The 22,395-nt window shown below is 41.2% G+C and overlaps 1 protein-coding gene across 1 annotated transcript; it reads right to left on the bottom strand.

Annotated features, from left to right (window-relative positions):
* Positions 1–15,073: 15,073 nt before the first annotated feature.
* LOC109903203 (uncharacterized protein FAM241A-like) lies at positions 15,074–22,029 on the bottom strand. The gene is made up of 2 exons (XM_020499849.2): positions 21,777–22,029; positions 15,074–19,404 (listed from the first exon to the last, which is right to left on the bottom strand). The coding sequence occupies exons 1-2, from the start codon at positions 21,900–21,902 to the stop codon at positions 18,973–18,975; spliced, it is 558 nt and encodes a 185-aa protein (XP_020355438.1). The 5' UTR covers positions 21,903–22,029; the 3' UTR covers positions 15,074–18,972.
* Between the last annotated feature and the right edge of the window lie 366 nt (positions 22,030–22,395).

The following is a 22,395-nucleotide window of genomic DNA, read 5'->3' as shown; positions in this document are numbered from 1 at the left end:
TTGAAGTATTGATTGTTTTGCATTAGCTCAAAGTTAAGCGTTTCTTGTTTTGTACTTCTATGATGTGCACATTAAGAGAATCTCACTGCAAATGACATGATACTCGTTCACTAGATGCTTTCTCCCAATGCTATGCTCAATTATCCTGGCAACGGGGTTCAAATTCATTTGACCAGTAAGACAATCCTTTGAGTATCCTTTGATTTAATGTATTCAATTGAAATGGAGAAATAAGGAGTGATGTTATGGTTTTCAGAGCCGCCTCTTGAAATCTAAAATTTCAGGACAACACGAATACTGCAGGACCGAGGAAACGAGAAAGATTTACATTTAGTAAACACAAAATGGAAAGCAGGCTTTGTTGTGATTTTTGTGCAATGCCTTAATTTCCCAGCATGCAATATACTGAAGCCCTCTGATCCGTTGGAAGGGTGGTGTGTAGGTCACAATCATCCACCTTCAGCTTATTGTTCATGTACTCACTGACCAGTTTAGGAACACCCTCCACACTTGTATTTCCTATGGAAAGCAAATGCAAAGCATGACCTCAGTTCAATCAAATGATAGTGAGAGCCAAAAGCTCTGTGTAGTTGTCTAACACACTAGACCCACGCCAGTTCCTGTCCAAGTTCATCCTGTCACCAGTTGGAATGGGTGAATGGAGATCTTTTGCCCGCCTGCTGACAAGCTTTCAGGGCCGCACTCTGGAACAGTCACTTACACAGCTGTAACCTTGCTATCGTGCCACTATGGCCATTAGGTGTAACATAGATTAACATATGCTACAATTGAGATTACAACACTTAGCTGCAGTGGTGGAAAATTTACCCAATTTTCAAAAGTAAAGGTACCTTAATAGAAAATGACTGAAGTGAAAGTCACCCAGTAAAATACTACTTGAGTACAAGTCTAAAAGTATTTGGTTTGAAATATACTTAAGTATCTAAAGTAAAAGTATAAATCATTTCAAATTCCTTATATTAAGCAAACCAGTCAGCATCATTTTCTTGTTTATTTTAATTTATGGATAGCCAGGGGCCAGCCCCAACACTGACATAATTTAAAATCAAATCAAAAAATAAAATTCACATTTTATTTGTCACATACACATGGTTAGCAGATGTTAATGCGAGTGTAGCGAAATGCTTGTGCTTCTAGTTCCGACAATGCAGCATGTGTTTAGTGAGTCCGTCAGATCAGTAGGGATGACCAGGAATGTTCTCTTGATAAGTATGTGAATTTGATAATTTCCCTGTCCTGCTAAGCATTCAAAATGTAACGAGTACTTTTGGGTGTCATGGTAAAAAGGATATACTTTTCTTTAGGAATGTAGTAAAGTACAGATACCCCCCCAAAACTACTTAAGTAGTACTTTCAAGTATTTTTACTTGATTACTTTACATCACTGCTTAGTTGAGCATTTGTTGACATTGTTGTTTTTTAATCATAAAATTGAGAAAAGCACTGTGCACTCTTTCTACACATTGTCAGTAAAATGGTCATTAATTCCCCAAACACTCAAGGGTGGTCTGTAAAGGTAGAATCCACTTCCTCACCATGATCCCCATGTTGCACACACATATGAAGGAATAATCCAAACTCCTTGGCCACTTTAAACTGGGTTGATGTCAATCCCAATGATCCTGGTCGCCTCAGCTGCTTTGCATCCCTTGACGGCAGCCAGGCCCAACGCGCCAAGGCCAAACACTGCACAGGTTGAGCCCGTCTCCACCTGTAAGGACATCATTAGGCATGCAAATCACCAAAAGAGACTAGGTGAGAGTTTTGTCCTGCTATAAACAATCAGTTGAATCAGTTGTGTTCGTAAGAAAATATTCTGCTTTTAAAAATGGCATGCTGTTTTCAAAACTTCTAAATGTTTTTTCCTGAAGGAGAGAATACCATCAGGAAATTCAGTGACACCTTAGCTATGTTAATTGCTGCCCTGTAGCCTGTGGAAATCCCACATCCCTGCCTTCTCGTCCACCTTGGCCAGCGAGATGTCTGCCACCATGTACTCAGAGAAAGAAAGTGGGCCAGACTTATCCCTTAACGGGAGAATTGACTGAATGAACCCAGCCCATTTCTACAATTTATTGTCTTAAAATCGGATTTTAACCGTAACCCTAACCTTAACCATACTGCTAACCTTATGCCTAACCTTAAATTAAGACCAAAACCACATCTTTGTTTTCATGAATTATTATGATGTAGCTGTTTTGACTTTGTGGCTGTGGCAACTAGTGACAACCAGATGTAGTGGCTAGAGGTTGTCTCTGATTTTGTTGGCTGTGCCCGGAACACTCACCTGATCTTTTGACCAGGTTAGTCTTGTGATTTTTACAGAACTTGCACTCTCCACACAGGGAGGTACAGGAGAATCACAGTATCCCCTAAAAACACACACAATAAATAACTTGTGAAAGCCCTGTATGTATTATATCAAGATATTTAAATAAAATTATTGAAAGCTCTTGGAATGTAAGCAATAGGAGGTAACAATAACCTTTTGTTAAATTTTTCTCTGACTCACTCAGTATGATCAGATATCTGTATATAATGATGAGATGCTCACATCTCCGCCCTAACAATGGGAAGGCTGGCGACAAGCTTAGATCCAAAATAAACCTATAGAAAATTATTGGGTTTATTTTGGTGAGAGTGAAATCTCTCGCTTCGCCGCTACCTCTCTGGTATGACTACATGGTTTGAATTTTCTGATACCATCTTCAACGCTCTCCATCGTCCCAGCACCTTCACGACAGGGAACCCCCACTCTGGGTTTGAGTCACTCAGGGTTCAGGAATCTGTATGGCAGATCCCAGAGGCAACAATTTGCAACACATTCAGGGTATTTTAATTCGGCCAATTTAGGAGATAATTCAATTTTACCATTGTCCACTTAGGTAATTACAATAACCAGTGTTTTCAAGGGCAATCATGAAACCACCCCCCATAAATGTCAATGATGTTAGTAATTTAAGGGTAACTTGCCCTATGATTTCTGGTCACCCACTCAACTCTCCCCCTCCCAGAACTTGTCCCATCTTCACGGTAATCTCTTACTGTAATTAGCACTGCAACATGGCAAGCTAAATCAATTGAATCGAAAGTAATTGAAAGAAAGCAGTTAATGATACTAAGTGTGCTATTGTGACCAAGGTATAAGGTACACCAGTGGTTCCATGCTATAGTACATGACCTTGTGACCTTTATCTTGATGCGCACTTCCTCCACGGAGAGGGGCTTCCCAGCCTAGCATGCAACTGCGGCCCGGCATCGGATCACAGCAGTTCACTGTCACATGGCCAGACAAGATGCATCTCATTTCAATCTCCACATTTGATAGAAAGAAACACATATTTGACAAATCAAACCTTGTTTACTTTGTTTAAACTTGGCCACTAATTTCATGCCAAGGAATCATGTTTGGCTTAGCACTCAAAGATGTATTTCCCCCCAGACACATACAGTATATCCAATTTATAAACAGTAGTTTTTCCATTGCCACGGATTGTGTGGAAATAATTGCAACAGTGGACTGTCTCCTCTCCCAAAACTACAGATTGCTCAAGCCCTGGATTTCTGCCTTTATTTTCATTTGAAAAACAATAATCATACTCTTTATAGTTTAGCAATATTCTACATGACCTTTGATACATTGGAATATAACACATGGCCTCATAGTACAGTTTTTTGGTTGAAGACATGGCTGCTGAGTGAGAATACAGCACACAAAATGGCACACCCTCTTATAAACACTGGCTGAGCTGGAGAGCCTAAAGATCTGTCTCCCTGCTTGTGTCTGACTGCACTATCTGTGGCAAAGGAAAAACTACTGTAAATATATTGAATATGCTGTATGCGCTTTGAGTGCTAAGCCAAACATGATTCCTTGGCATGAAATTGGTGGCCAAGTTTAAACAAAGTGAACAAGGTTTGATTTGTCAAATGTGTGTTTCTTTCTATCAAATGTGTAGATTGAAATGAGTAAGGAGTTGCATCTTGTCTGGCCATGTGACAGTGAACTGCTGCTGTGGGGAGGACAGCTCATAATAATGGCTGGAATGAAATGAAAACCATGCATTTGATACCATTCCATCCACTCCATTAAAGCCATTATTATGAGCCGTTCTCCCCTCAGCTGCCACCGCTGGATGACACAGATAGTTTTGTTGACATATCACCTTTAGAAGAATATGGAACAATTAAAATGCCTTCAGAAAGTATTCACACCCCTTGACTTTTTCCACATTTTGTTGTGTTAAATATAGATTTTATTTTGTCGCTGGCCTGCACACAATACCACATAATGTCAAAGTAGAATAATGTTTTTCGAAATGTTTTACAAGTTAATAAAACATTTAAAGCTAAAATGTCTTGAGTCAACTATTTAGCCCCAATTTCCTTAACAAGTCACATAATAAGGTGCATGGACTCTGTGTGCAATAATAGGGTTTAACATTATTTTTGAATGACTACCTCATCTCTGTGCCTGCCCCACACATACAGTACAATTATCTGTAATGTCCCTAGGTTGAGCAGTTAACACAGATTCAACAACAAAGACCAAGAAGGTTTTCCAATGCCTCGCAAAGAAGGGCACCTATTAGTAGATGGGTAAAATAATAAATAAGAAGACATTGAATATCCCTTTGAGCATGGGATTAATTACACTTTGGATGGTGTATCAATACACCCAGTCACTACAAAGTTACAGGCATACTTCCTAACTCAGTTGCCAGAGAGGAAGGAAACTGCTCAGAGATTTCACCATGATGCCAATGGTAACTTTAAAACAGTTCCAGAATGTAATGGCTGTGATAGGAGAATATTCAGGATGGATCAATAACATTGTAGTTACTCCACAATCCTATCCTAATCGACAGAGTGAAAAGAAGGATGCCTGTACAGAATAAAAATATTCCAAAACATGCATCCTGTTTGCAACAAGACACTATAGAAATTTTGCAAAAAATGTGGCAAAGCAATTAACTGTTTGTCCTCAATGCAAAGTCTTATGTTTGAGGAAAATCCAATACAACACATTAGTGAGTACCTTCACATTTTCAAGCATAGCGGTGGCTGCATCATGTTATGGGTATACTTGGGACTGGGGGGGAGGTTCAGGATTTTAAAAAATACGGAATGGAGCTAAGCACAGGCAAAATCTTAGTGGAAAACCTGGTTGTCTGCTTTACACCAGACACTGGGAGATGAATTCACCTTTCAGCAGGACAATTACCTAAAACACAAGGCCAAATATTCACTGGAGTAACTTACCAAGAAGACAGTGACTGTTCCTGAGTGGCCAAGTTACAGTTTGACTTAAATCTACTTGAAAATCAATGGGAAGACCTGAAAATGGTTGTATAGCTATGATCAACAACCAATTAGACAGAGCTTAAAGAATTTATAAAATAATAATGGACAAATGTTGCACAATTCAGGTATGGAATGCTCTTAGAGATTTACCCAGAAACACACACAGCTGTAATCACTGCCAAAGGTGATTCAAGCATGTATTGACTCAGGCAGTTGAATACTTACCTAATCAAGATATATTTCATTTTTCATATTATTATATATATTTTTTTTTACAAATGTTAAGAATTTTTCTTCCACTTTGAAATTATTTTGTGTAGATCGTTGACAGAAATATGACAATTAAATCCATTTTAATCCCACTTTGTAACACCACAAAATGTTGAAAAAGTCTACAGGTGTGAATACTTTCTGAAGGCAATTTACATGAGAATATAATATACACACTAACCTTTCCTGCAGTTGCCATTTTCCCTCCCATTCAGAGGTAAAAATGTTAGGGCAAAGTAGAGGTCTTATCAGCCACAGTGGGACCAATCAAAATGCAGCAACCAAGCAGTCATATGCTCACCATGTCCCAATTCTCTACAGTGGTGCTGGTGCCTGAGTGCCTCTCCTCAACTCCTTTCTTTTAGGTTACTGATATAACAGTTCTGAATGGGTGAAAACAATACAGTGGATGGATACCTATGCTAACCAGGGCTTATTGCTCTCACATATCTAATAGTTTATTACAAAGTTAAGGATACAAGGGAAGGAAACCATGTAAGGCTATTGGGACACACACACTCAGACCCTTAAGTGAATGTATACTGAACACAAACATAAATGCAACATGTAAAGTGTTGGTCCCATGTTTCAATAACTGAAATAAAAGATCCCCAAAAAGTTCCATACACACAAAAAGCTTATATCTCTCAAATGTGAACAAATTCATTTACATCCCTGTCAGTGAGCATTTTTCCTTTGTCAAGATAAGGGCAAACAAGATGAGGTAATACTGATGTATCTGTTTATTGTTAATTGACCGTAACCCTCTCTCTTTTAGATGGTTGCCGATGCCTCTGAAGAGGCAGAAGGCAGAGGAGTTGAAACAGAAGCAGCAGCAAGATGCTCCATGGGAGGCATGGAGGAGCGCATGAGGGAGAAGGTGCAGAAGGTCAGCGCCATACTGCGCCTCAAGATAAGCTGGGGTGGATGAGCTGAGAAACTACAAGGTCTCTCAATGCCAAGAATACAGTTGCGGTGCCTTTGTGATCAACTCCAACAAGGACAAGTCCTGGGTTATGGAGGAACTGGTGGAGAACCTTGAGAAAGAGTCCCTCCCATTCAGCTGTGGCTTCATGTGTGGGACTTTGAAATAGGTGAATCCATTGCGTCCAATATTATCAATCTGGGGATTATGAAAAGCCACAAGATCATTGTGATAGTGTCGAGAAACTTTGTTGACAGTATGTGGTGTTGCTTTGAGTTGCATGTAGCTCAGTCCTGGTTTCTACTTGAGGGCAACCCCAACATCATACTGGAAGACTTAGAGAAGGAGAGGACCAAGAAAGTTGTTGGGTTCCATAGGTACCTCAAAAGGAACACTTACCTGAAATGGAGGGACAACCCCTTTAGCTAAATAAGACTCCAAAAAGTGAAAAAAAATGGGCATTTATAAAATTGTAACTAAACTGCCTGTTTCCATCACAGCTTTCTTTTAATATACGGTATGACTTTCCTCACATAAATGTGGATGGAAACGGGGTTAGTGTGTGCAATTTCATCTTGGCTGTGTTACTCTGCAGTATGCTTGTGATCACATGCGGTCTGTGTAATCACTGTGATCTCTGTGTGTATGATCCAAGATGCTTCTGTAACTTTTCATCTGTGTGAGTTTGATTCAGGTCATTTGTGTCACTTCAGTGTATGAGTTTGATTTATCACTCTGTGGTTTTTATTCAGGTCTGATAGCAGAAATGTGTTAAACAAATGTTTAATGCCGGAATCAATCGTACCCCGTTTCAAGTCACATAGAGAATTATAAATAGGACTACAGAATATCATCAAATGTAGGAACAAGCTGATAACTGACTTAAAATTATTAATTAATTATTAATTAACTAGACTACACTGTCTGATTCGGTAACAACGAAAGAAACAACTGGGTCACTTTCTGTCACTCCTTGACAAACACAATCACTTAAATGACAATAGAATAACCTGGAAAAGAATTGGTGAGAAGCAGTGTTGTTGAAACATGTTTCTGTGTGAAAATGTGTTTGAGCACAGACATTACACTGATAAAGGGTATTAAAAAGGCCTGGATACCAAACAAAATAAAAACTTTACGATTATCATTGTTGTTACAACGGTTACTATCATTAAGCCTACAGTATGCTGCATACTATTGAGTATTCACCCCTACTAATAACTATTGTGATATAGTGAATGATTGGTTTATCAAACCATATTTGACAGTTTTGCTGTTTATTCTGCTGACCAGCAAAAAAATATGTGCAGTTGGATGGTTGACCCTCTTACTGAAACAAGCATTTCCGTCCATTGTTGAGGGAAGTGTGCCACAGGGAGGAGGAGAGAGGATCATGGCTGAAGGGAACACATTTGCCAACAACATACTTACGATTAGCCTACCAGGCTGCCACACTGGAATTTGGACTAAGGCACATTCACCGCTGTTGTCCTCCCAAGGTACTCCAACCTTTGCAAATAATGGCAATCTGTTGGGCACAGGGAAACACTGTCATTCTATAGGAAAAACCACACCCTCAGATAACGAGACATACCTGGGCACAGTATGTCTCCGTACGTCACCAGTTAGGTGACGCATGTCACACTGTGTAGAAATGTATTCTCAAACCACCTGTGGGCCATATGTTGACACCCCTGTATGACAGTATGACCCCCAAAAAATACTTAATTAGAAATAAATCAAATTACGTTGGTATCCAGGCACTCCGCGTTGTGTTGTGCATAGGAACATTCCTTAGCGATGGTATATTGGCCATATACTACACCCCCTCGTGCCTTATTGCTTAATTATACACGTGATTTCAGGACTCGTTACAGACAACATACAAAATGATAAAAAATTGCTATATTCTGTAAATAATTATTTGTCAGCTGTCTGTGCTGATGAACTGTGTCACAGTACTTTTCTGATTAGACCCCGTTTGCTCTTCTCCTTTACCTCATGGTTAGTGGATAGATGATTAGGTCAAATATCCATTTTACCAGCAGTACTTGACCCCTTTTACAATAAATGTAATACCCAATACCTATGTAATTACATTGGAAGTTACATAGGCAGTAATTGTGTATTCACAGTGCAGCTACATATTGTCACATAACTACTTTCAGGTATTATACCAGTTTGCATCATACAAAAAAACATATAAACTAAATTAATTTGAGCTTGTTTAAAAGTTTATTGCAAATGGAAATGTCATTGTTATTTTATTGGTTATGCAAGCCATTTCTAATGCTTCTCAGGTCACTGTTGTGAGGTTATGCCCTACTGTTCTGATAAAAGGGTCATCAGAGAAGTGCAACATTTGTAAGTTGGATCGGCAACTGTCTGCATTATGTGCGGTTACGCCCTCTAAAATAAAGAGAACTTTGAATCCCAGATAGCATAGGTTCTCAGTATAGTCTAGTAGATAATTGTAGCTCTTATTGTAAAGATAAAGGGCAATAAAGTTATATTGACTTAGGGCCATATAAAGCGCAGGGAAAGACTAATAGTTAGATCATTTAGATCATACATTATAAAATGTTTGAGCCCAAAAGAAACAGTAAGCGAACACAATAGGATCCACAATCAGAAACTTTTATTTATCAGTCCTTCAGAGTTATTTTTACATCTTGTGTTATATGGAGTTGTCCTTCATGGTGTCCTCCACAAGGACCTGGTGGTAGGTGAGCAGGGGCTGCAGGTCGGCCACCAAGGACTCCACCATGCGAAGCAGGCAGCTCAGCTTGTTGTTCTCCTTCAGGAACTTGGCAGAGCGGTTCGGCGCCACCTCAAACTGGGGTTACATTTTCAGACAACTGAAACAGAACAATAGACTGGGTTTGTAGCACAAGGCTAAAACGGAGGCCCTTTATTATAAACATTTAAAAAACGAATTGTAAAAGTGAGTGAAGCATGACAGTTAAGACTCACTTGAACTAACCTGCATTTAATTTTCATTTCTCTCTGCCTCCACCCCCAGATCTTCAAGAGGCCAGCGAGCAGAGTCTGCAAGCTCTCTGTCTCCCTCTTCATGTCAGTCTTCAGCCTCCTCATCTCGTCCCTCTGGCCCCCCAGCATCCTCTGCCACCTCCACAGCATCGTCTCCAGGTAGGAGTGCTCAGCCTGAGCTCTCATCTCTGCTTCTAGTTCTGGGTTCCCTTGGGCCTAGTAGAGCAGTTGTGGATGTGGGTGCATTTCCTGACTCTGGTTTAAGGCGTTTGGAGGCTTCCTCTCATTCTCATCTTCTTCCACCTTCCCAATTCAACAGTATGACAGGTAGATTTGAAACTTGTAGGCTAAGGCTAACAGAACAAGTAATGAAACTACAACAAATGTTACCACAATTATTTTAACTATTGAGTTGTAGAGACAGTGGAAATTAGTATGGAAATCAATCACTTCCAATAGAGAAGAATTAGACAATGTTTTACACTGAAAAAAATATAAACACAACATATAAAGTATTGGTCCCATGTTTCATGAGCTGAAATAAAAGATCCGCAAAATGTTCAATACACACAGAAAACATAACTCTCTCAAAAGTTGTGCACAGATTTGTTACATCCCTGTTAGTGAGCATTTCCCCTTTGCCAAGATAATCCACCCACCTTACAGGTGTGGCATATCAAGAAGCTGATTAAACAGCATGATCATTACACAGGTGCACCTTGTGCTGGGGACAATAAAAGGCCACTCTAAAATGTGCAGATTTGTCACACAACACAATGCCACAGATGTCTCAAGTTTTGAAGGAGTGTGCAATTGGCATGTTGACTGCAGGAATGTTCACCAGAGCTTTTGTCAGATAATTGAATGTTAATTTCTTTACCATAAGCCGCCTCCAATGTTGTTTTAGAGAATTTGGCAGTACGTCCAACTGGCCTCACAACCGCAGACCTCGTGTAACCATGCTAGCCCAGGACCTCCAAATCCGGCTACTTCACCTGCTAGATCGTCTTAGACCAGTTACCAGGACAGCTGATGAAACTGTGGGTTTGCACAACCGAAAAATGTCTGCACAAATTGTCAGAACCGTCTCAGGGAAGCTCATCTGTGTGCTCGTTGTCCTCACCAGGGTCTTGACCTGACTGCAGTTCGGCTTCATAACCAACTTCAGTGGGCAAATGCTCACCTTTGATAGCTACTGGCACGCTGGAGAACCATGCTCTTCACTGATGAATCCTGGTCTCAACTGTATCGGGCAGATGGCAGAAAGCGTGTATCGTGTAGGCAAGCAGTTGATGTCAATGTTGTGAACAGAGTGCCCTATGGTGGAGGTGGGGTTATGGTATGGGCAGGCATAAGCTATAGACAACAAAAACAATTGAATTTTATCTATGGGAATTTGAATGCACAGAGATACCGTGATGAGGTCCTAAGGCTCATTATTGTGCCATTCATCCACCGCTATAACCTCATGTTTCAGCATGTCACAAGGATCTATACATAATTCCTGAAAGCTGAAAATGTCCCTGTTCTTCCATGGCTTGCATACTCAACAGACATGTCACCCATTGATCAAGTTTGGGATGCTCTAGATCAATGTGTACGACAGCGTATTCCAGTTCCCGCCAGTATCCAGCAACTTCATACTTGAAAAGGAGTGAGACAACATTCCACAGTCCACAATCAACAGCCTGATCATCTCTATGCGAAGAAGATGTGTTCCACTGCAAGAGGCAAATGGTGGTCACACCAGAAACTGAATTGTTTCTGATCCATGCCTCTACCTTCTTTGTTAAGGTATTTGTGATGAACAGATGCATATCTGTATGCCCAGTCATGCGAAATCCATAGGTTAGGCCCTAATGAATTTATTTCAATTGAGTGATTTCCATATATGAACTGTAACTCAGTAAAATCTTTGAAATTGTTGCATTTTGTGTTAATATTTTTGTTTAGTATAGTTTGGTCAAATCAAAATTAAATCAAATGTTTCTTTGTCACATGCTTCGTAAACAACAGATGAAGACTAACAGTGTAATTCTTACTTACAGGCCCTTCCCAACAATGCAGAGAAAGAAAATAAATAATAGAACAGTAAAACACGCAATAATAAAAGTAATAATAAATACACAATGAGTAACAATACCTTGGCTAACCGAGTTAATGCAGCCAACGTGAGGAAAACACTGCAGCCGACGTGAGGAAAACATTTAAACGTGTCAACCCTCGCAAAGCTGCAGGCCCAGACGGCATCCCCAGCCGCGCCCTCAGAGCATGCGCAGACCAGCTGGCTGGTGTGTTTACGGACATATTCAATCAATCCCTATCCCAGTCTGTTGTTCCCACATGCTTCAAGAGGGCCACCATTGTTCCTGTTCCCAAGAAAGCTAAGGTAACTGAGCTAAACGACTACCGCCCCGTAGCACTCACTTCCGTCATCATGAAGTGCTTTGAGAGACTAGTCAAGGACCATATCACCTCCACCCTACCTGACACCCTAGACCCACTCCAATTTGCTTACCGCCCAAATAGGTCCACAGACGATGCAATCTCAACCACACTGCACACTGCCCTAACCCATCTGGACAAGAGGAATACCTATGTGAGAATGCTGTTCATCGACTACAGCTCGGCATTTAACGCCATAGTGCCCTCCAAGCTCGTCATCAAGCTCGAGACCCTGGGTCTCGACCCCGCCCCATGCAACTGAGTACTGGACTTCCTGACGGGCCGCCCCCAGGTGGTGAGGGTAGGCAACAACATTTCCACCCCGCTGATCCTCAACACTGGGGCCCCACAAGGGTGCGTTCTGAGCCCTCTCCTGTACTCCCTGTTCACCCACGACTGCGTGGCCACGCATGCCTCCAACTCAATCATCAAGTTTGCGGACGACACAACAGTGGTAGGCTTGATTACCAACAACGACGAGACGGCCTACAGGGAGGAGGTGAGGGCCCTCGGAGTGTGGTGTCAGGAAAATAACCTCACACTCAACGTCAACAAAACTAAGGAGATGATTGTGGACTTCAGGAAACAGCAGAGGGAACATCCCCCTATCCACATAGGGGGGTGATGGAACAGTAGTGGAGAGGGTAGTAAGTTTTAAGTTCCTCGGCGTACACATCACAGACAAACTGAATTGGTCCACTCACACAGACAGCATCGTGAAGAAGGCGCAGCAGCGCCTCTTCAACCTCAGGAGGCTGAAGAAATTCGGCTTGTCACCAAAAGCACTCACAAACTTCTACAGATGCACAATCGAGAGCATCCTGTCGGGCTGTATCACCGCCTGGTACGGCAACTGCTCCGCCCACAACCGTAAGGCTCTCCAGAGGGTAGTGAGGTCTGCACAACGCATCACCGGGGGCAAACTACCTGCCCTCCAGGACACCTACACCACCCGATGTCACAGGAAGGCCATAAAGATCATCAAGGACAACAACCACCCGAGCCACTGCCTGTTCACCCCGCTATCATCCAGAAGGCGAGGTCAGTACAGGTGCATCAAAGCTGGGACCGAGAGACTGAAAAACAGCTTCTATCTCAAGGCCATCAGACTGTTAAACAGCCACCACTAACATTGAGTGGCTGCTGCCAACACACTGACTCAACTCCAGCCACTTTAATAATGGGAATTGATGGGAAATGATGTAAAATATATCACTAGCCACTTTAAACAATGCTACCTAATATAATGTTTACATACCCTACATTATTCATCTCATATGTATATGTATATACTGTACTCTATATCATCTACTGCATCTTTATGTAATACATGTATCACTAGCCACTTTAACTATGCCACTTTGTTTACATACTCATCTCATATGTATATACTGCACTCAATACCATCTACTGTATCTTGACTATGCCACTCTGTACCATCACTCACTCATATATCTTTATGTACATGTTCTTTATCCCCTTACACTTGTGTCTATAAGGTAGTAGTTTTGGAATTGTTAGCTAGATTACTTGTTGGTTATTACTGCATTGTCGGAACTAGAAGCACAAGCATTTCGCTACACTCGCATTAACATCTGCTAACCATGTGTATGTGACAAATAAAATGTGATTTGATTTGGATTTGATGTGCAGGGGTACAAGGTAATTGAGGTAGATATGTACATATACAGTAACTAGCAATAAAGTGACAGATAATAAACAGTAGCAGCAGCGTATGTGATGAGTAAAAAAAGTTAGTGCAAAAAGGGGTCAATGCAGATAGTCGAGGTAGCTGCTGTAGAGTATTTGGTTAACTATTTAACTAACTATTTAGCTGTCATGCCTGCTCCCGCTTTCCGTTCCTGGCGCTCGAAGGCGCCAGGCTGCACTGCATTACGCACTCCTGCCACCATCATTACGCACACCTGCCTCCCCTCGTCAGTGATTCATTGGACTCACCTGGACTCAATCACCTGTTTTATTACCTCCCCTAAATCTGTCTGTTTTCCAGAGCCGTTCCCCGCTTCTGCATGAATTGTCTTATGTCTGTGTACTACCCGGTTCTGACGCTGTTCCATGTCTGTTCCCATTAAATGTTCTACTCCCCGTACCTGCTTCTCTACTCCAGCGTCGGTCCTTACATTAGCAGTCTTATGGCTTGGGGGTATAAGCTGTCCAGACTTGGTGCATCGTACCGCTTGTCGTGCGGTTGGTATTTCTCAGAACCACATGTTCATGTGTTGAGAAAATGACACAAAGGAATACTTTTTAAAAACATAACTTTTATCTACATTTTTTTAATTCAAGTTCAATCATTTTGCAAGTATGTATAACATTGTAAGATCTGAATATCACTCAGAAATCTTAATCTTAAAATAAATCAATATAACTAAAAATCAATAATAAAAATGAAGCACGATTATATTAATTCATTGGTATGAGTACGGCACAATCAGTGATCCATGCTATGCCATCCTTTTCTGTCCTGAAAGATTCCTCTGTGGAAGACTTACATTTTACATTCTTAGTCATGTAGCACAGTGGGTCCCAAACTGTGGGGCGAGGGGTCGGCAGGGGGAACTCAGTCTGGCTTTCAATTTACTCTTGAAAAGTGTAATAGTAGAATGCACAAGGTGCAAAATCGAAATTGGGGAGTGCATCATCAGTTTTCCTCTTGTCATGTCAGTCATGACATACTTTAGAGAGCTATTTACAACTTGTCAGAAATGTCTAGATCAACTGACCCATGTCAGCTAACGATATTTTGCTAGGTTTTTTGCCAATGCTGGAAGGGGGGCCTGAGTGAAAAGTACCCCTGATTTAGTAGACACTCTTATCCAGAGCAACTTACAGGAACAATTAGGGTTAAGTGCCTTGCTCAAGGGCACAGACAGATTTTTCACCTAGTCGGCTCAGGGATTTGTACCAGCAATCTTTCAGTTACTGGTCCAACGTTCTTAACCGCTAGGCTACCGGCCGCTTGGCTTCACTCTTAACTTGACATACAACATCTTATACTCATACAGTAGCAAAGCATTTACACTCAATTAGTGTACAATTAATGCCAAAAAGGAGTAAACCATATTAACATTTGTTACAAATTTCTCACACATCGTCCAGCTTTTAAATCATCAAGTAATTTACCCAAATTTCAACATTCTTATAACACACAAATTACTGTATATTCTCATTGTTAAAGGAATGCGGGATCTATGTTTACCAAACTGATCACAGACATACCTATAGTGAATATGATATATCAATTCAATCCAACAAATTCCCTTTCAATTCACTCTGCAGATCCACATATGTTTTGCTTTGTGCTCGATCACTCTTAAAAGCCTACTTTGTAGATATTAATAGACATTCCACTTTTAAAAAATCTTGCATATCAACTTGGAACATGCCAAACACCAAAAAGCATTCCACAAAGACTACGGGTATTTTAGTTGGCCACACAAGCTTATAATATGACAGTTTTTTTCTGAAGTCGATTAATCCAATCCTAACCTAACCTAAAACCTTATGTAGCAAAAACTACTTTAGATCAGCACTTATGGACAATGTTAATTTATCAGTGTTTACTAGGCTACATCCCTGGCTCTTGCACTCAACCAATAGTGCTGCTGAATATTTTCCTCGGAGTGTATGTGATGTGTATGTAGTACTCCACAAGTTAAACAACTATTCTCAAGCAGTGAACACTGGGCATGCTTTGCAGTCCTCTGGCTTACAGTAGTATAAGTAGGTGGTCTATCATACATTCTGATGTCTGTAATATTGAATATTTGGACACCCATGACGGAAAGTCATCATCATCATAATCTTCAAACAGTATGATAGTAGCAGTATCTCTCACAAAAGCAGTGATATATTTAGGCCTAGTCAATCTCAACATTGCAATTTGATATAGCCTTTCCTACATTAATTGACAACAAAGAACCACAAGGATAAGTGCTTGTTCGCCTTACAGCACTACCTTCCGATTACATTTGGAGTAATTTTCAGAATGACATACTCTCAATAGAGTACCACAGTACGAGTCATAATACCCATGAAACCTAGCGGTCAAACAGGGAAATGGTTTCAATTGTTTTTCAACCATTTATTTTTCCCATAGGGGATTTTAGAAACACTTCAAATAATGTTTGTGTAGACTTACCATGGTGTGACGTTTTGATAACTGTGTAAATCTCTCTAGGACAAGGTGACTTTTATCAATCTATTAGCCTGCATTTACCCCCAAAATGAAACACTAATTAGCTGCTAATGTGGCTTTCATAAAGAACTACAAATGTCATGATTATCTGGACGAGAATTCCAAATCAAGGCAAAGGTAAGAATCTCTGGATTAACTATCTAATTTTAGCTAAATGTAGTAATGAATAAATTGGCTACATTTCTTTAAATGGACAATTCTTTGAACCGTCTAGTGCGCGTTTTAAATTGACACAATACCTGTTAGCAAAGTTGTCAGCTAGAGAAGATTCAGGAGCTTGAAGGGATTTGTAGTTTTGCATGATGTCTCCTTTGATGCTAATTAGCATTTTCAAAAAATATGAGAGGAAACAGAGCCGAATATATATATTGATAAAAGTCACCTTGTACGAGAGAGATTTACATGGTTATCAAAATGGCCTACACGAAACACAGCCCTTATTTGAAGTGTTTCATAAAATCCCCTATGGGAAAAATGAATGGAAGAAACACGATTGGAACATTTCCCTGTTTGACCGGTAGGTTTTATGGGTATTTTGACACGTCCACTGAAGGTGCAACATGCATAAATCACGTCATCATTTCCTGATTACAAAAATTCTAATAGTTCGCCCAATTTCAGTTTGTGACAAAACAAGCAATGTATAGTGTAGAAAATAATTTGTCCATCTAAAAAATATTGTATTTTCAGCTGGTGAACAAAACCGAAAGTAACGGGAAGCATAGAAATAGAGCACAGAACAGATCTACCGCTTCTTAGACTTGCTTTCAAGTTACATATTGCATGCAACTTTAACATATTGCATGCAACTTTAAAAATAGTAGGATTCCTGACAATTTATGTACCATTTTCATTCAAAAGGATAGGCTTGATATAATATAACTCTCTCTACCATTCCCATTTACAAATGTGCAAAAGTTAAACATCCATGCTAGTCATGAGCACACTTTTCTCCTTCACAGCAACCACACATTACTTTGAAGTACATGCATATCAAAGGTATATGTTTGAATGCATTTTCAAAGTAGGGGGACAACTCACGTTACTATAGAACCTAATAAACCAGTCAGTGATATGCATTCCAGGTCCTTGTAGGCATGCAGGTGTTAGAATGTTGCTCCCAACTTGCCTTAAAAAAAGCAATCTGTCATATGGCCTGATGGTCATTAAAACTAATGCAGCAGAAACAGACCTCTTGATAACCCCAAAATGAAGGATATTTTACTTAATCCTATTGTTTAACAAAATCGCATATAATGTAAAATGTGAAGCAAAGTAATGTTGCTCTCATGGAATGTCATTCCTTGACCACTACAAATTGTATCATAGAAATACAGTGCTACTTGTATGTGCAAATCTCATGGAATGCACCTTGGAATATGACGGGCCGCTCCTTGATTTAGGCTACAGGTTCTAATATAATTCCATGTACACAATAGATATCATTTTACAGATTGCATATTAATTTTTATTTTTTTTACCCCTTTTTCTCCCCAATTTCGTGGTATCCAATTGTTTTTAGTAGCTACTATCTTGTCTCATCGCTACAACTCCCGTACGGGCTCGGGAGAGACAACGGTTGAAAGTCATGCGTCCTCCGATACACAACCCAACCAAGCCGCACTGCTTCTTAACACAGCGCGCATCCAACCCGGAAGCCAGCCGCACCAATGTGTCGGAGGACACCGTGCACCTGGCATCCTTGGTTAGTGCGCACTGCGCCCGGCCCACAACAGGAGTCGTTGGTGCGCGATGAGACAAGGACATCCCTACCGGCCAAGCCCTCCCTAACCCGGACGACGCTAGGCCAATTGTGCGTCGCCCCACGGACCTCCCGGTTGCGGCCGGTTACGACAGAGCCTGGGCGCGAATCCAGAGTCTCTGAAGGCACAGCTGGCGCTGCGCCACACGGGAGGCTTACAGATTGCATATTTAACTGCTCAGTTTACTTGAAGCAATGGCTGCATCCAAATAGTTCTGATTGCTTTCCCTCATGATCAAAAACTTCATAACACTTGAAAATGACATTTACCAGTTAAACTATGCGATACAAAACTAGTTAAGCTATTAGACATATTGCTTTCACTGATCCAGTTCTTTCAATTCAATACTCACACATGTAAGGAGATAATGAGACATTGCTTTTGAGTATTGGGGCGCAGCTAGTGAGCAAAGTGGTCTGATTTTGAGTTTTAAAAGCTGGAAACCAGGAGATCTGTAGTAAGAGGCCTCCATTTCACCTGCCAGAACTCTAAATGTTCACTCCAGATAAAGTGTAGTTGGCCACTAAGAAGATGAGTATTGACAAATGCTCACTGAGTCTAGGAAGCTTTAAAGTGTCAATCAGCAGCTGAAAAATAAAGCATGCTCCCCACCTCTGTTTCAGCATAAAGTGGCGATATGGGGCTGGAGAAATTTAACCATTCTCAAATTCAAAGACAGAGCTAGGGATGCAAGGACTGGCCATCCATGATATTCAAATTATAGTTTTAACCAGGTTTTTCTATGCTATACAGTGTTTGTTTACAAACATTAGGGTAAAACAAGCTTATATTTTGAGTTCTGATGGGGTACCACAGTTAAACTAAGCTCATGAGGCATAATATTCTTCAAGAATCAATGGGTACATATCATTAATATACAAGTCCAAAAAAGTAAGAAGTAACTGCTGATTGCCCTTTTAATGCAAACAGAACAGACAGCGAGGGAGTTCAAGTCCTTTCATTTAGAGTTCAAGTCCTTTTTATTTGTAGACACAGGAGCTCCCAACTGCCAATCAAACAGGCTGGAGATCGAGTTACTTCTGGATGAAGATGATGACAATGCACAGAGTCCCCACCAGCCCAAGAGCTTGGATGCCCAGGAACCACAGTAGGACCCAGAAAAAGATGATGATCACAGGATCCACAACCTTCTCCCCAAAGTACATCTGGGTGAAGCCCGCGCTGCGCAGGCACTTGTTTAGCTGCCCGAAAAGGGTCCCCATCCGCTCGCAGTCATCCACCTGAGGTCTTGTCGTGGGATCGTCAATGAGGGGCCACCTGGCCATGGGGTCACCGGCTGGGCGTGGTCTGGGCCTTGGGTCACCGGAGGGGCGTAGCCTGGCTCTGGGGTCAGCGGTGGGGCGGGGCCTGGTTCCAGGGTCACCAGAGGGGCGTGACCACCAAGTCCCAGGGTCACCGGGAGGGCCTTGCCATCTAGGTCCAGGTGGTCTGACTCTAGGGTCATCCTGAAAAGACAAGTATGGCTTTTAAATGACACCCCTATTCCCCATACATTGTGCTGCACTACAATTATCCAGTGTTGCATATGGATCTGGTCAAAAGAGGTACACTACATGGAACGTACCATACCTAGGATAGGCATGTGGTTGTGTCATAAGGCTGTGTGACATGCCATTAGGCTGTATGAATGGGTCTCTCATTCCAACAACACATAACTTCTTATCAGCATTATACTGATACATGCTGGAATCATAAGACTGCCCGCCAGCCTTGAAATGTAACTGTTGGTTGTTCAAGTTGCTAGGTGACAGAAACATTGGCCAAAGCATAATAAATGCACTAAAAGTAGCCAGCTACAGTTCATTCAGAAAGTATTCCGACCCCTTGACTTTTTCCACATTGTTATGTTAGACTTATTCTAAAATGTATTAAATAAAATAAAATCAATCCTCATCAATCTACACACAGGTTTTTAGAAATATTTGCAAATGGATTCAAAATAAAAAACAGAAATACCTTATTTACATAAGTACTCAGACCCTTTGCTATGAGACACGAAATTGAGCTCTGGTGCATCCATTGCATCCATTGGTCATCCGTGAGATGTTTCTACAACTTGATTGAAGTCCACCCGTGGTAAATTCAATTGATTGGACATGATTTGGAAAGGCACACCTGTCTATATAACATCCCACAGTTGACAGAGCATGACCATGAGGTTGAAGGAATTGTCTGTAGATCTCTGAAACATGATTGTGTCAAGGCACAGATCTAGGTACGGGTAACAAAACATATCTGCAGCATTGATGGTCCCAAAGAACACAGTGGCCTCCCTTATTCTTCAAATGGAAGAAGTTTAGAACCTCCAAGACTCTTCCAAGAGCTGGCCACCTGGCCAAACTGAGCAATAGGGGGAGAAGGGCCTTGGTCAGGGAGGTGACCAAGAACCCGATGGTCATTCTGAGTTCCTCTATGGAGATGGGAGAAGCTTCCAGAAGGACAAGCATCTATGCTGCACTCTACCAATCAGGCCTTTATGGTAAAGTAGCCAGATGGAAGCCACTCCTCAGTAAAAGGCACATGACTTCCTGCCTGAAGTTTGCCAAAAGGCATTTAATGGACTCTCGCACCATGAGAAACAAGATTCTCTGGTCTGATGAAACCAAATTAAACTATTTGGCCTGAATGCCATGCGTCACGTCTGGAGGAAACCTGGCGCCCTCCCTACGGTGAAGCGTGGTGGTGGCAGCATCATGCTGTGGGGAGGTTTTTCAGTGGCAGGGACTGTGAGAATAGTCAGGATCGAGCAAAAGATGAACGGAGCAAAGTACAGAGATCCTTGATGAAAACCTGTTCAGGACCCTTAGATGGAGGTGAAGGTACACCCTCCAACAGGACAACAACCCTAAATACACCACCAAGACAACGCAGGAGTGGCTTCAGGACAAGTCTCTGAATGTCCTTAAATGGCCCAGCCAGAGCCCGGACATGAACCCAAACGAACATCTCTGGAGAGACATGAAAATTGCTCAGAAAACCAACCTGACAGAGCGTAAGCGGATCTGCAGAGAAGAATGGGAGAAATTCCCAAAATACAGGTGCCAAAAATGGGGTCAAATCATGAGTCAGTGATTTTTTTCAAGTCAAAGTAGGAGCTCAAACTTAAACGATGTCCTAGTTTCCGATTTGGATGACCTTTCAAACCGATTTTTCCCAGTTGGAGCTATTTATTTTTTCCCGAGTTCCCAGCTGTCTTGAAACGGCAATAGCTGCCTTATGTAATCTAGTTTTGGAATACATCGGGAAATAAACTTCTGAATCCAACTTTTGTGTAAACAGTGGTAGATTTAGTGTTAGGAAGTTTCACGTGAAGTGCGTGGTCTAATCGCAGCCCCAGTTTAACTCGGAGGGAATATGGTGACGACAAGTTAGATTCAGACGCTTATTTGAAAGCGATGGACTCATTTCACTTTACGTCTGGTAAAGTAGAGTTCTTATATTATACATATCCTCTTATTGAGAAAAACAATTGTTGGGATTTAGCCGGCTATATTGTGGTAGGATTATTTTCCGTCGCCACCCGCCAGCACGATGCACAACTATACAGACTCCCGATGTTGTCCCAAAGCTACTTGTCAGTATGACGTCAAGGGATTTAGCCTGCTAGCTGATTATCCAAGCAATTTAGTAAGCATGATATGAATCGTCAGTCACCAATTAGCTAACCCTGAAATGTATTCGCTTCGTGCCAGTTCGATGTTTTTTTATATAACTAGTTACAGTTCCACTTGATTTAAATATTGCACTGCTAGCAACAATAGCTAGTTAACTGCACCTGCTGGATAGCATTAGCTATCTAACGAGGTTAGCTGGCTACCTGGAATGTTTGCCTTGGTGTGTTGGATGGATGATGAGATTGACACCTTCTTCGACTATCTAGCTCCTCAAACTCCCGCCGATGCAGTACCGGCTGATCATTCACAAATGGTGATATGGTGGTCATGTTATTCACGCCGTTATGATTATGTTTATCCGATGAGGTTTAGGAATGAGAACAAAACAATCAAGACTGTCAATGACACTTCCGCCGCCCCCCCCCGTTGTCACGTGTGAGAATCAACGTCACGGTAAGGGGCGTGTCAACTTCAGCTGTCAGTGTCAAATAGCTGAAATGTCTATATATCAAACAACATTTACATGCAATTATTCGATATTAAACTGATAGCAGAAGCCGATTGTCAACATATTACTCTGTTTATCTTAATCGGAGTAAGCATACGCCGATTAAAACAGCTCAGAAAAGCAGGTATCTTTCGAATTATTAGGACATGTAGCAAGCTAAACAGTTGAATGCGTTCCAGGGGTGTATTTGATCTGCGCATGTGCTGGCACCGGTAGCGTCATTGCTAGAAGGAATCCAGTTTGACAAATTAACGTAAAAAGTAGATTTGTATATATTTTTTGCGTTTTAGCTAACCCTAACTATTTTCCTAACC

This window comes from Oncorhynchus kisutch, linkage group LG14, assembly GCF_002021735.2.
Source record: "Oncorhynchus kisutch isolate 150728-3 linkage group LG14, Okis_V2, whole genome shotgun sequence".
NCBI classification, from domain to species: domain Eukaryota; kingdom Metazoa; phylum Chordata; class Actinopteri; order Salmoniformes; family Salmonidae; genus Oncorhynchus; species Oncorhynchus kisutch.
Note: the sequence above shows the minus strand (reverse complement) of the source record. Positions and strands in the feature narration are given on the sequence as shown.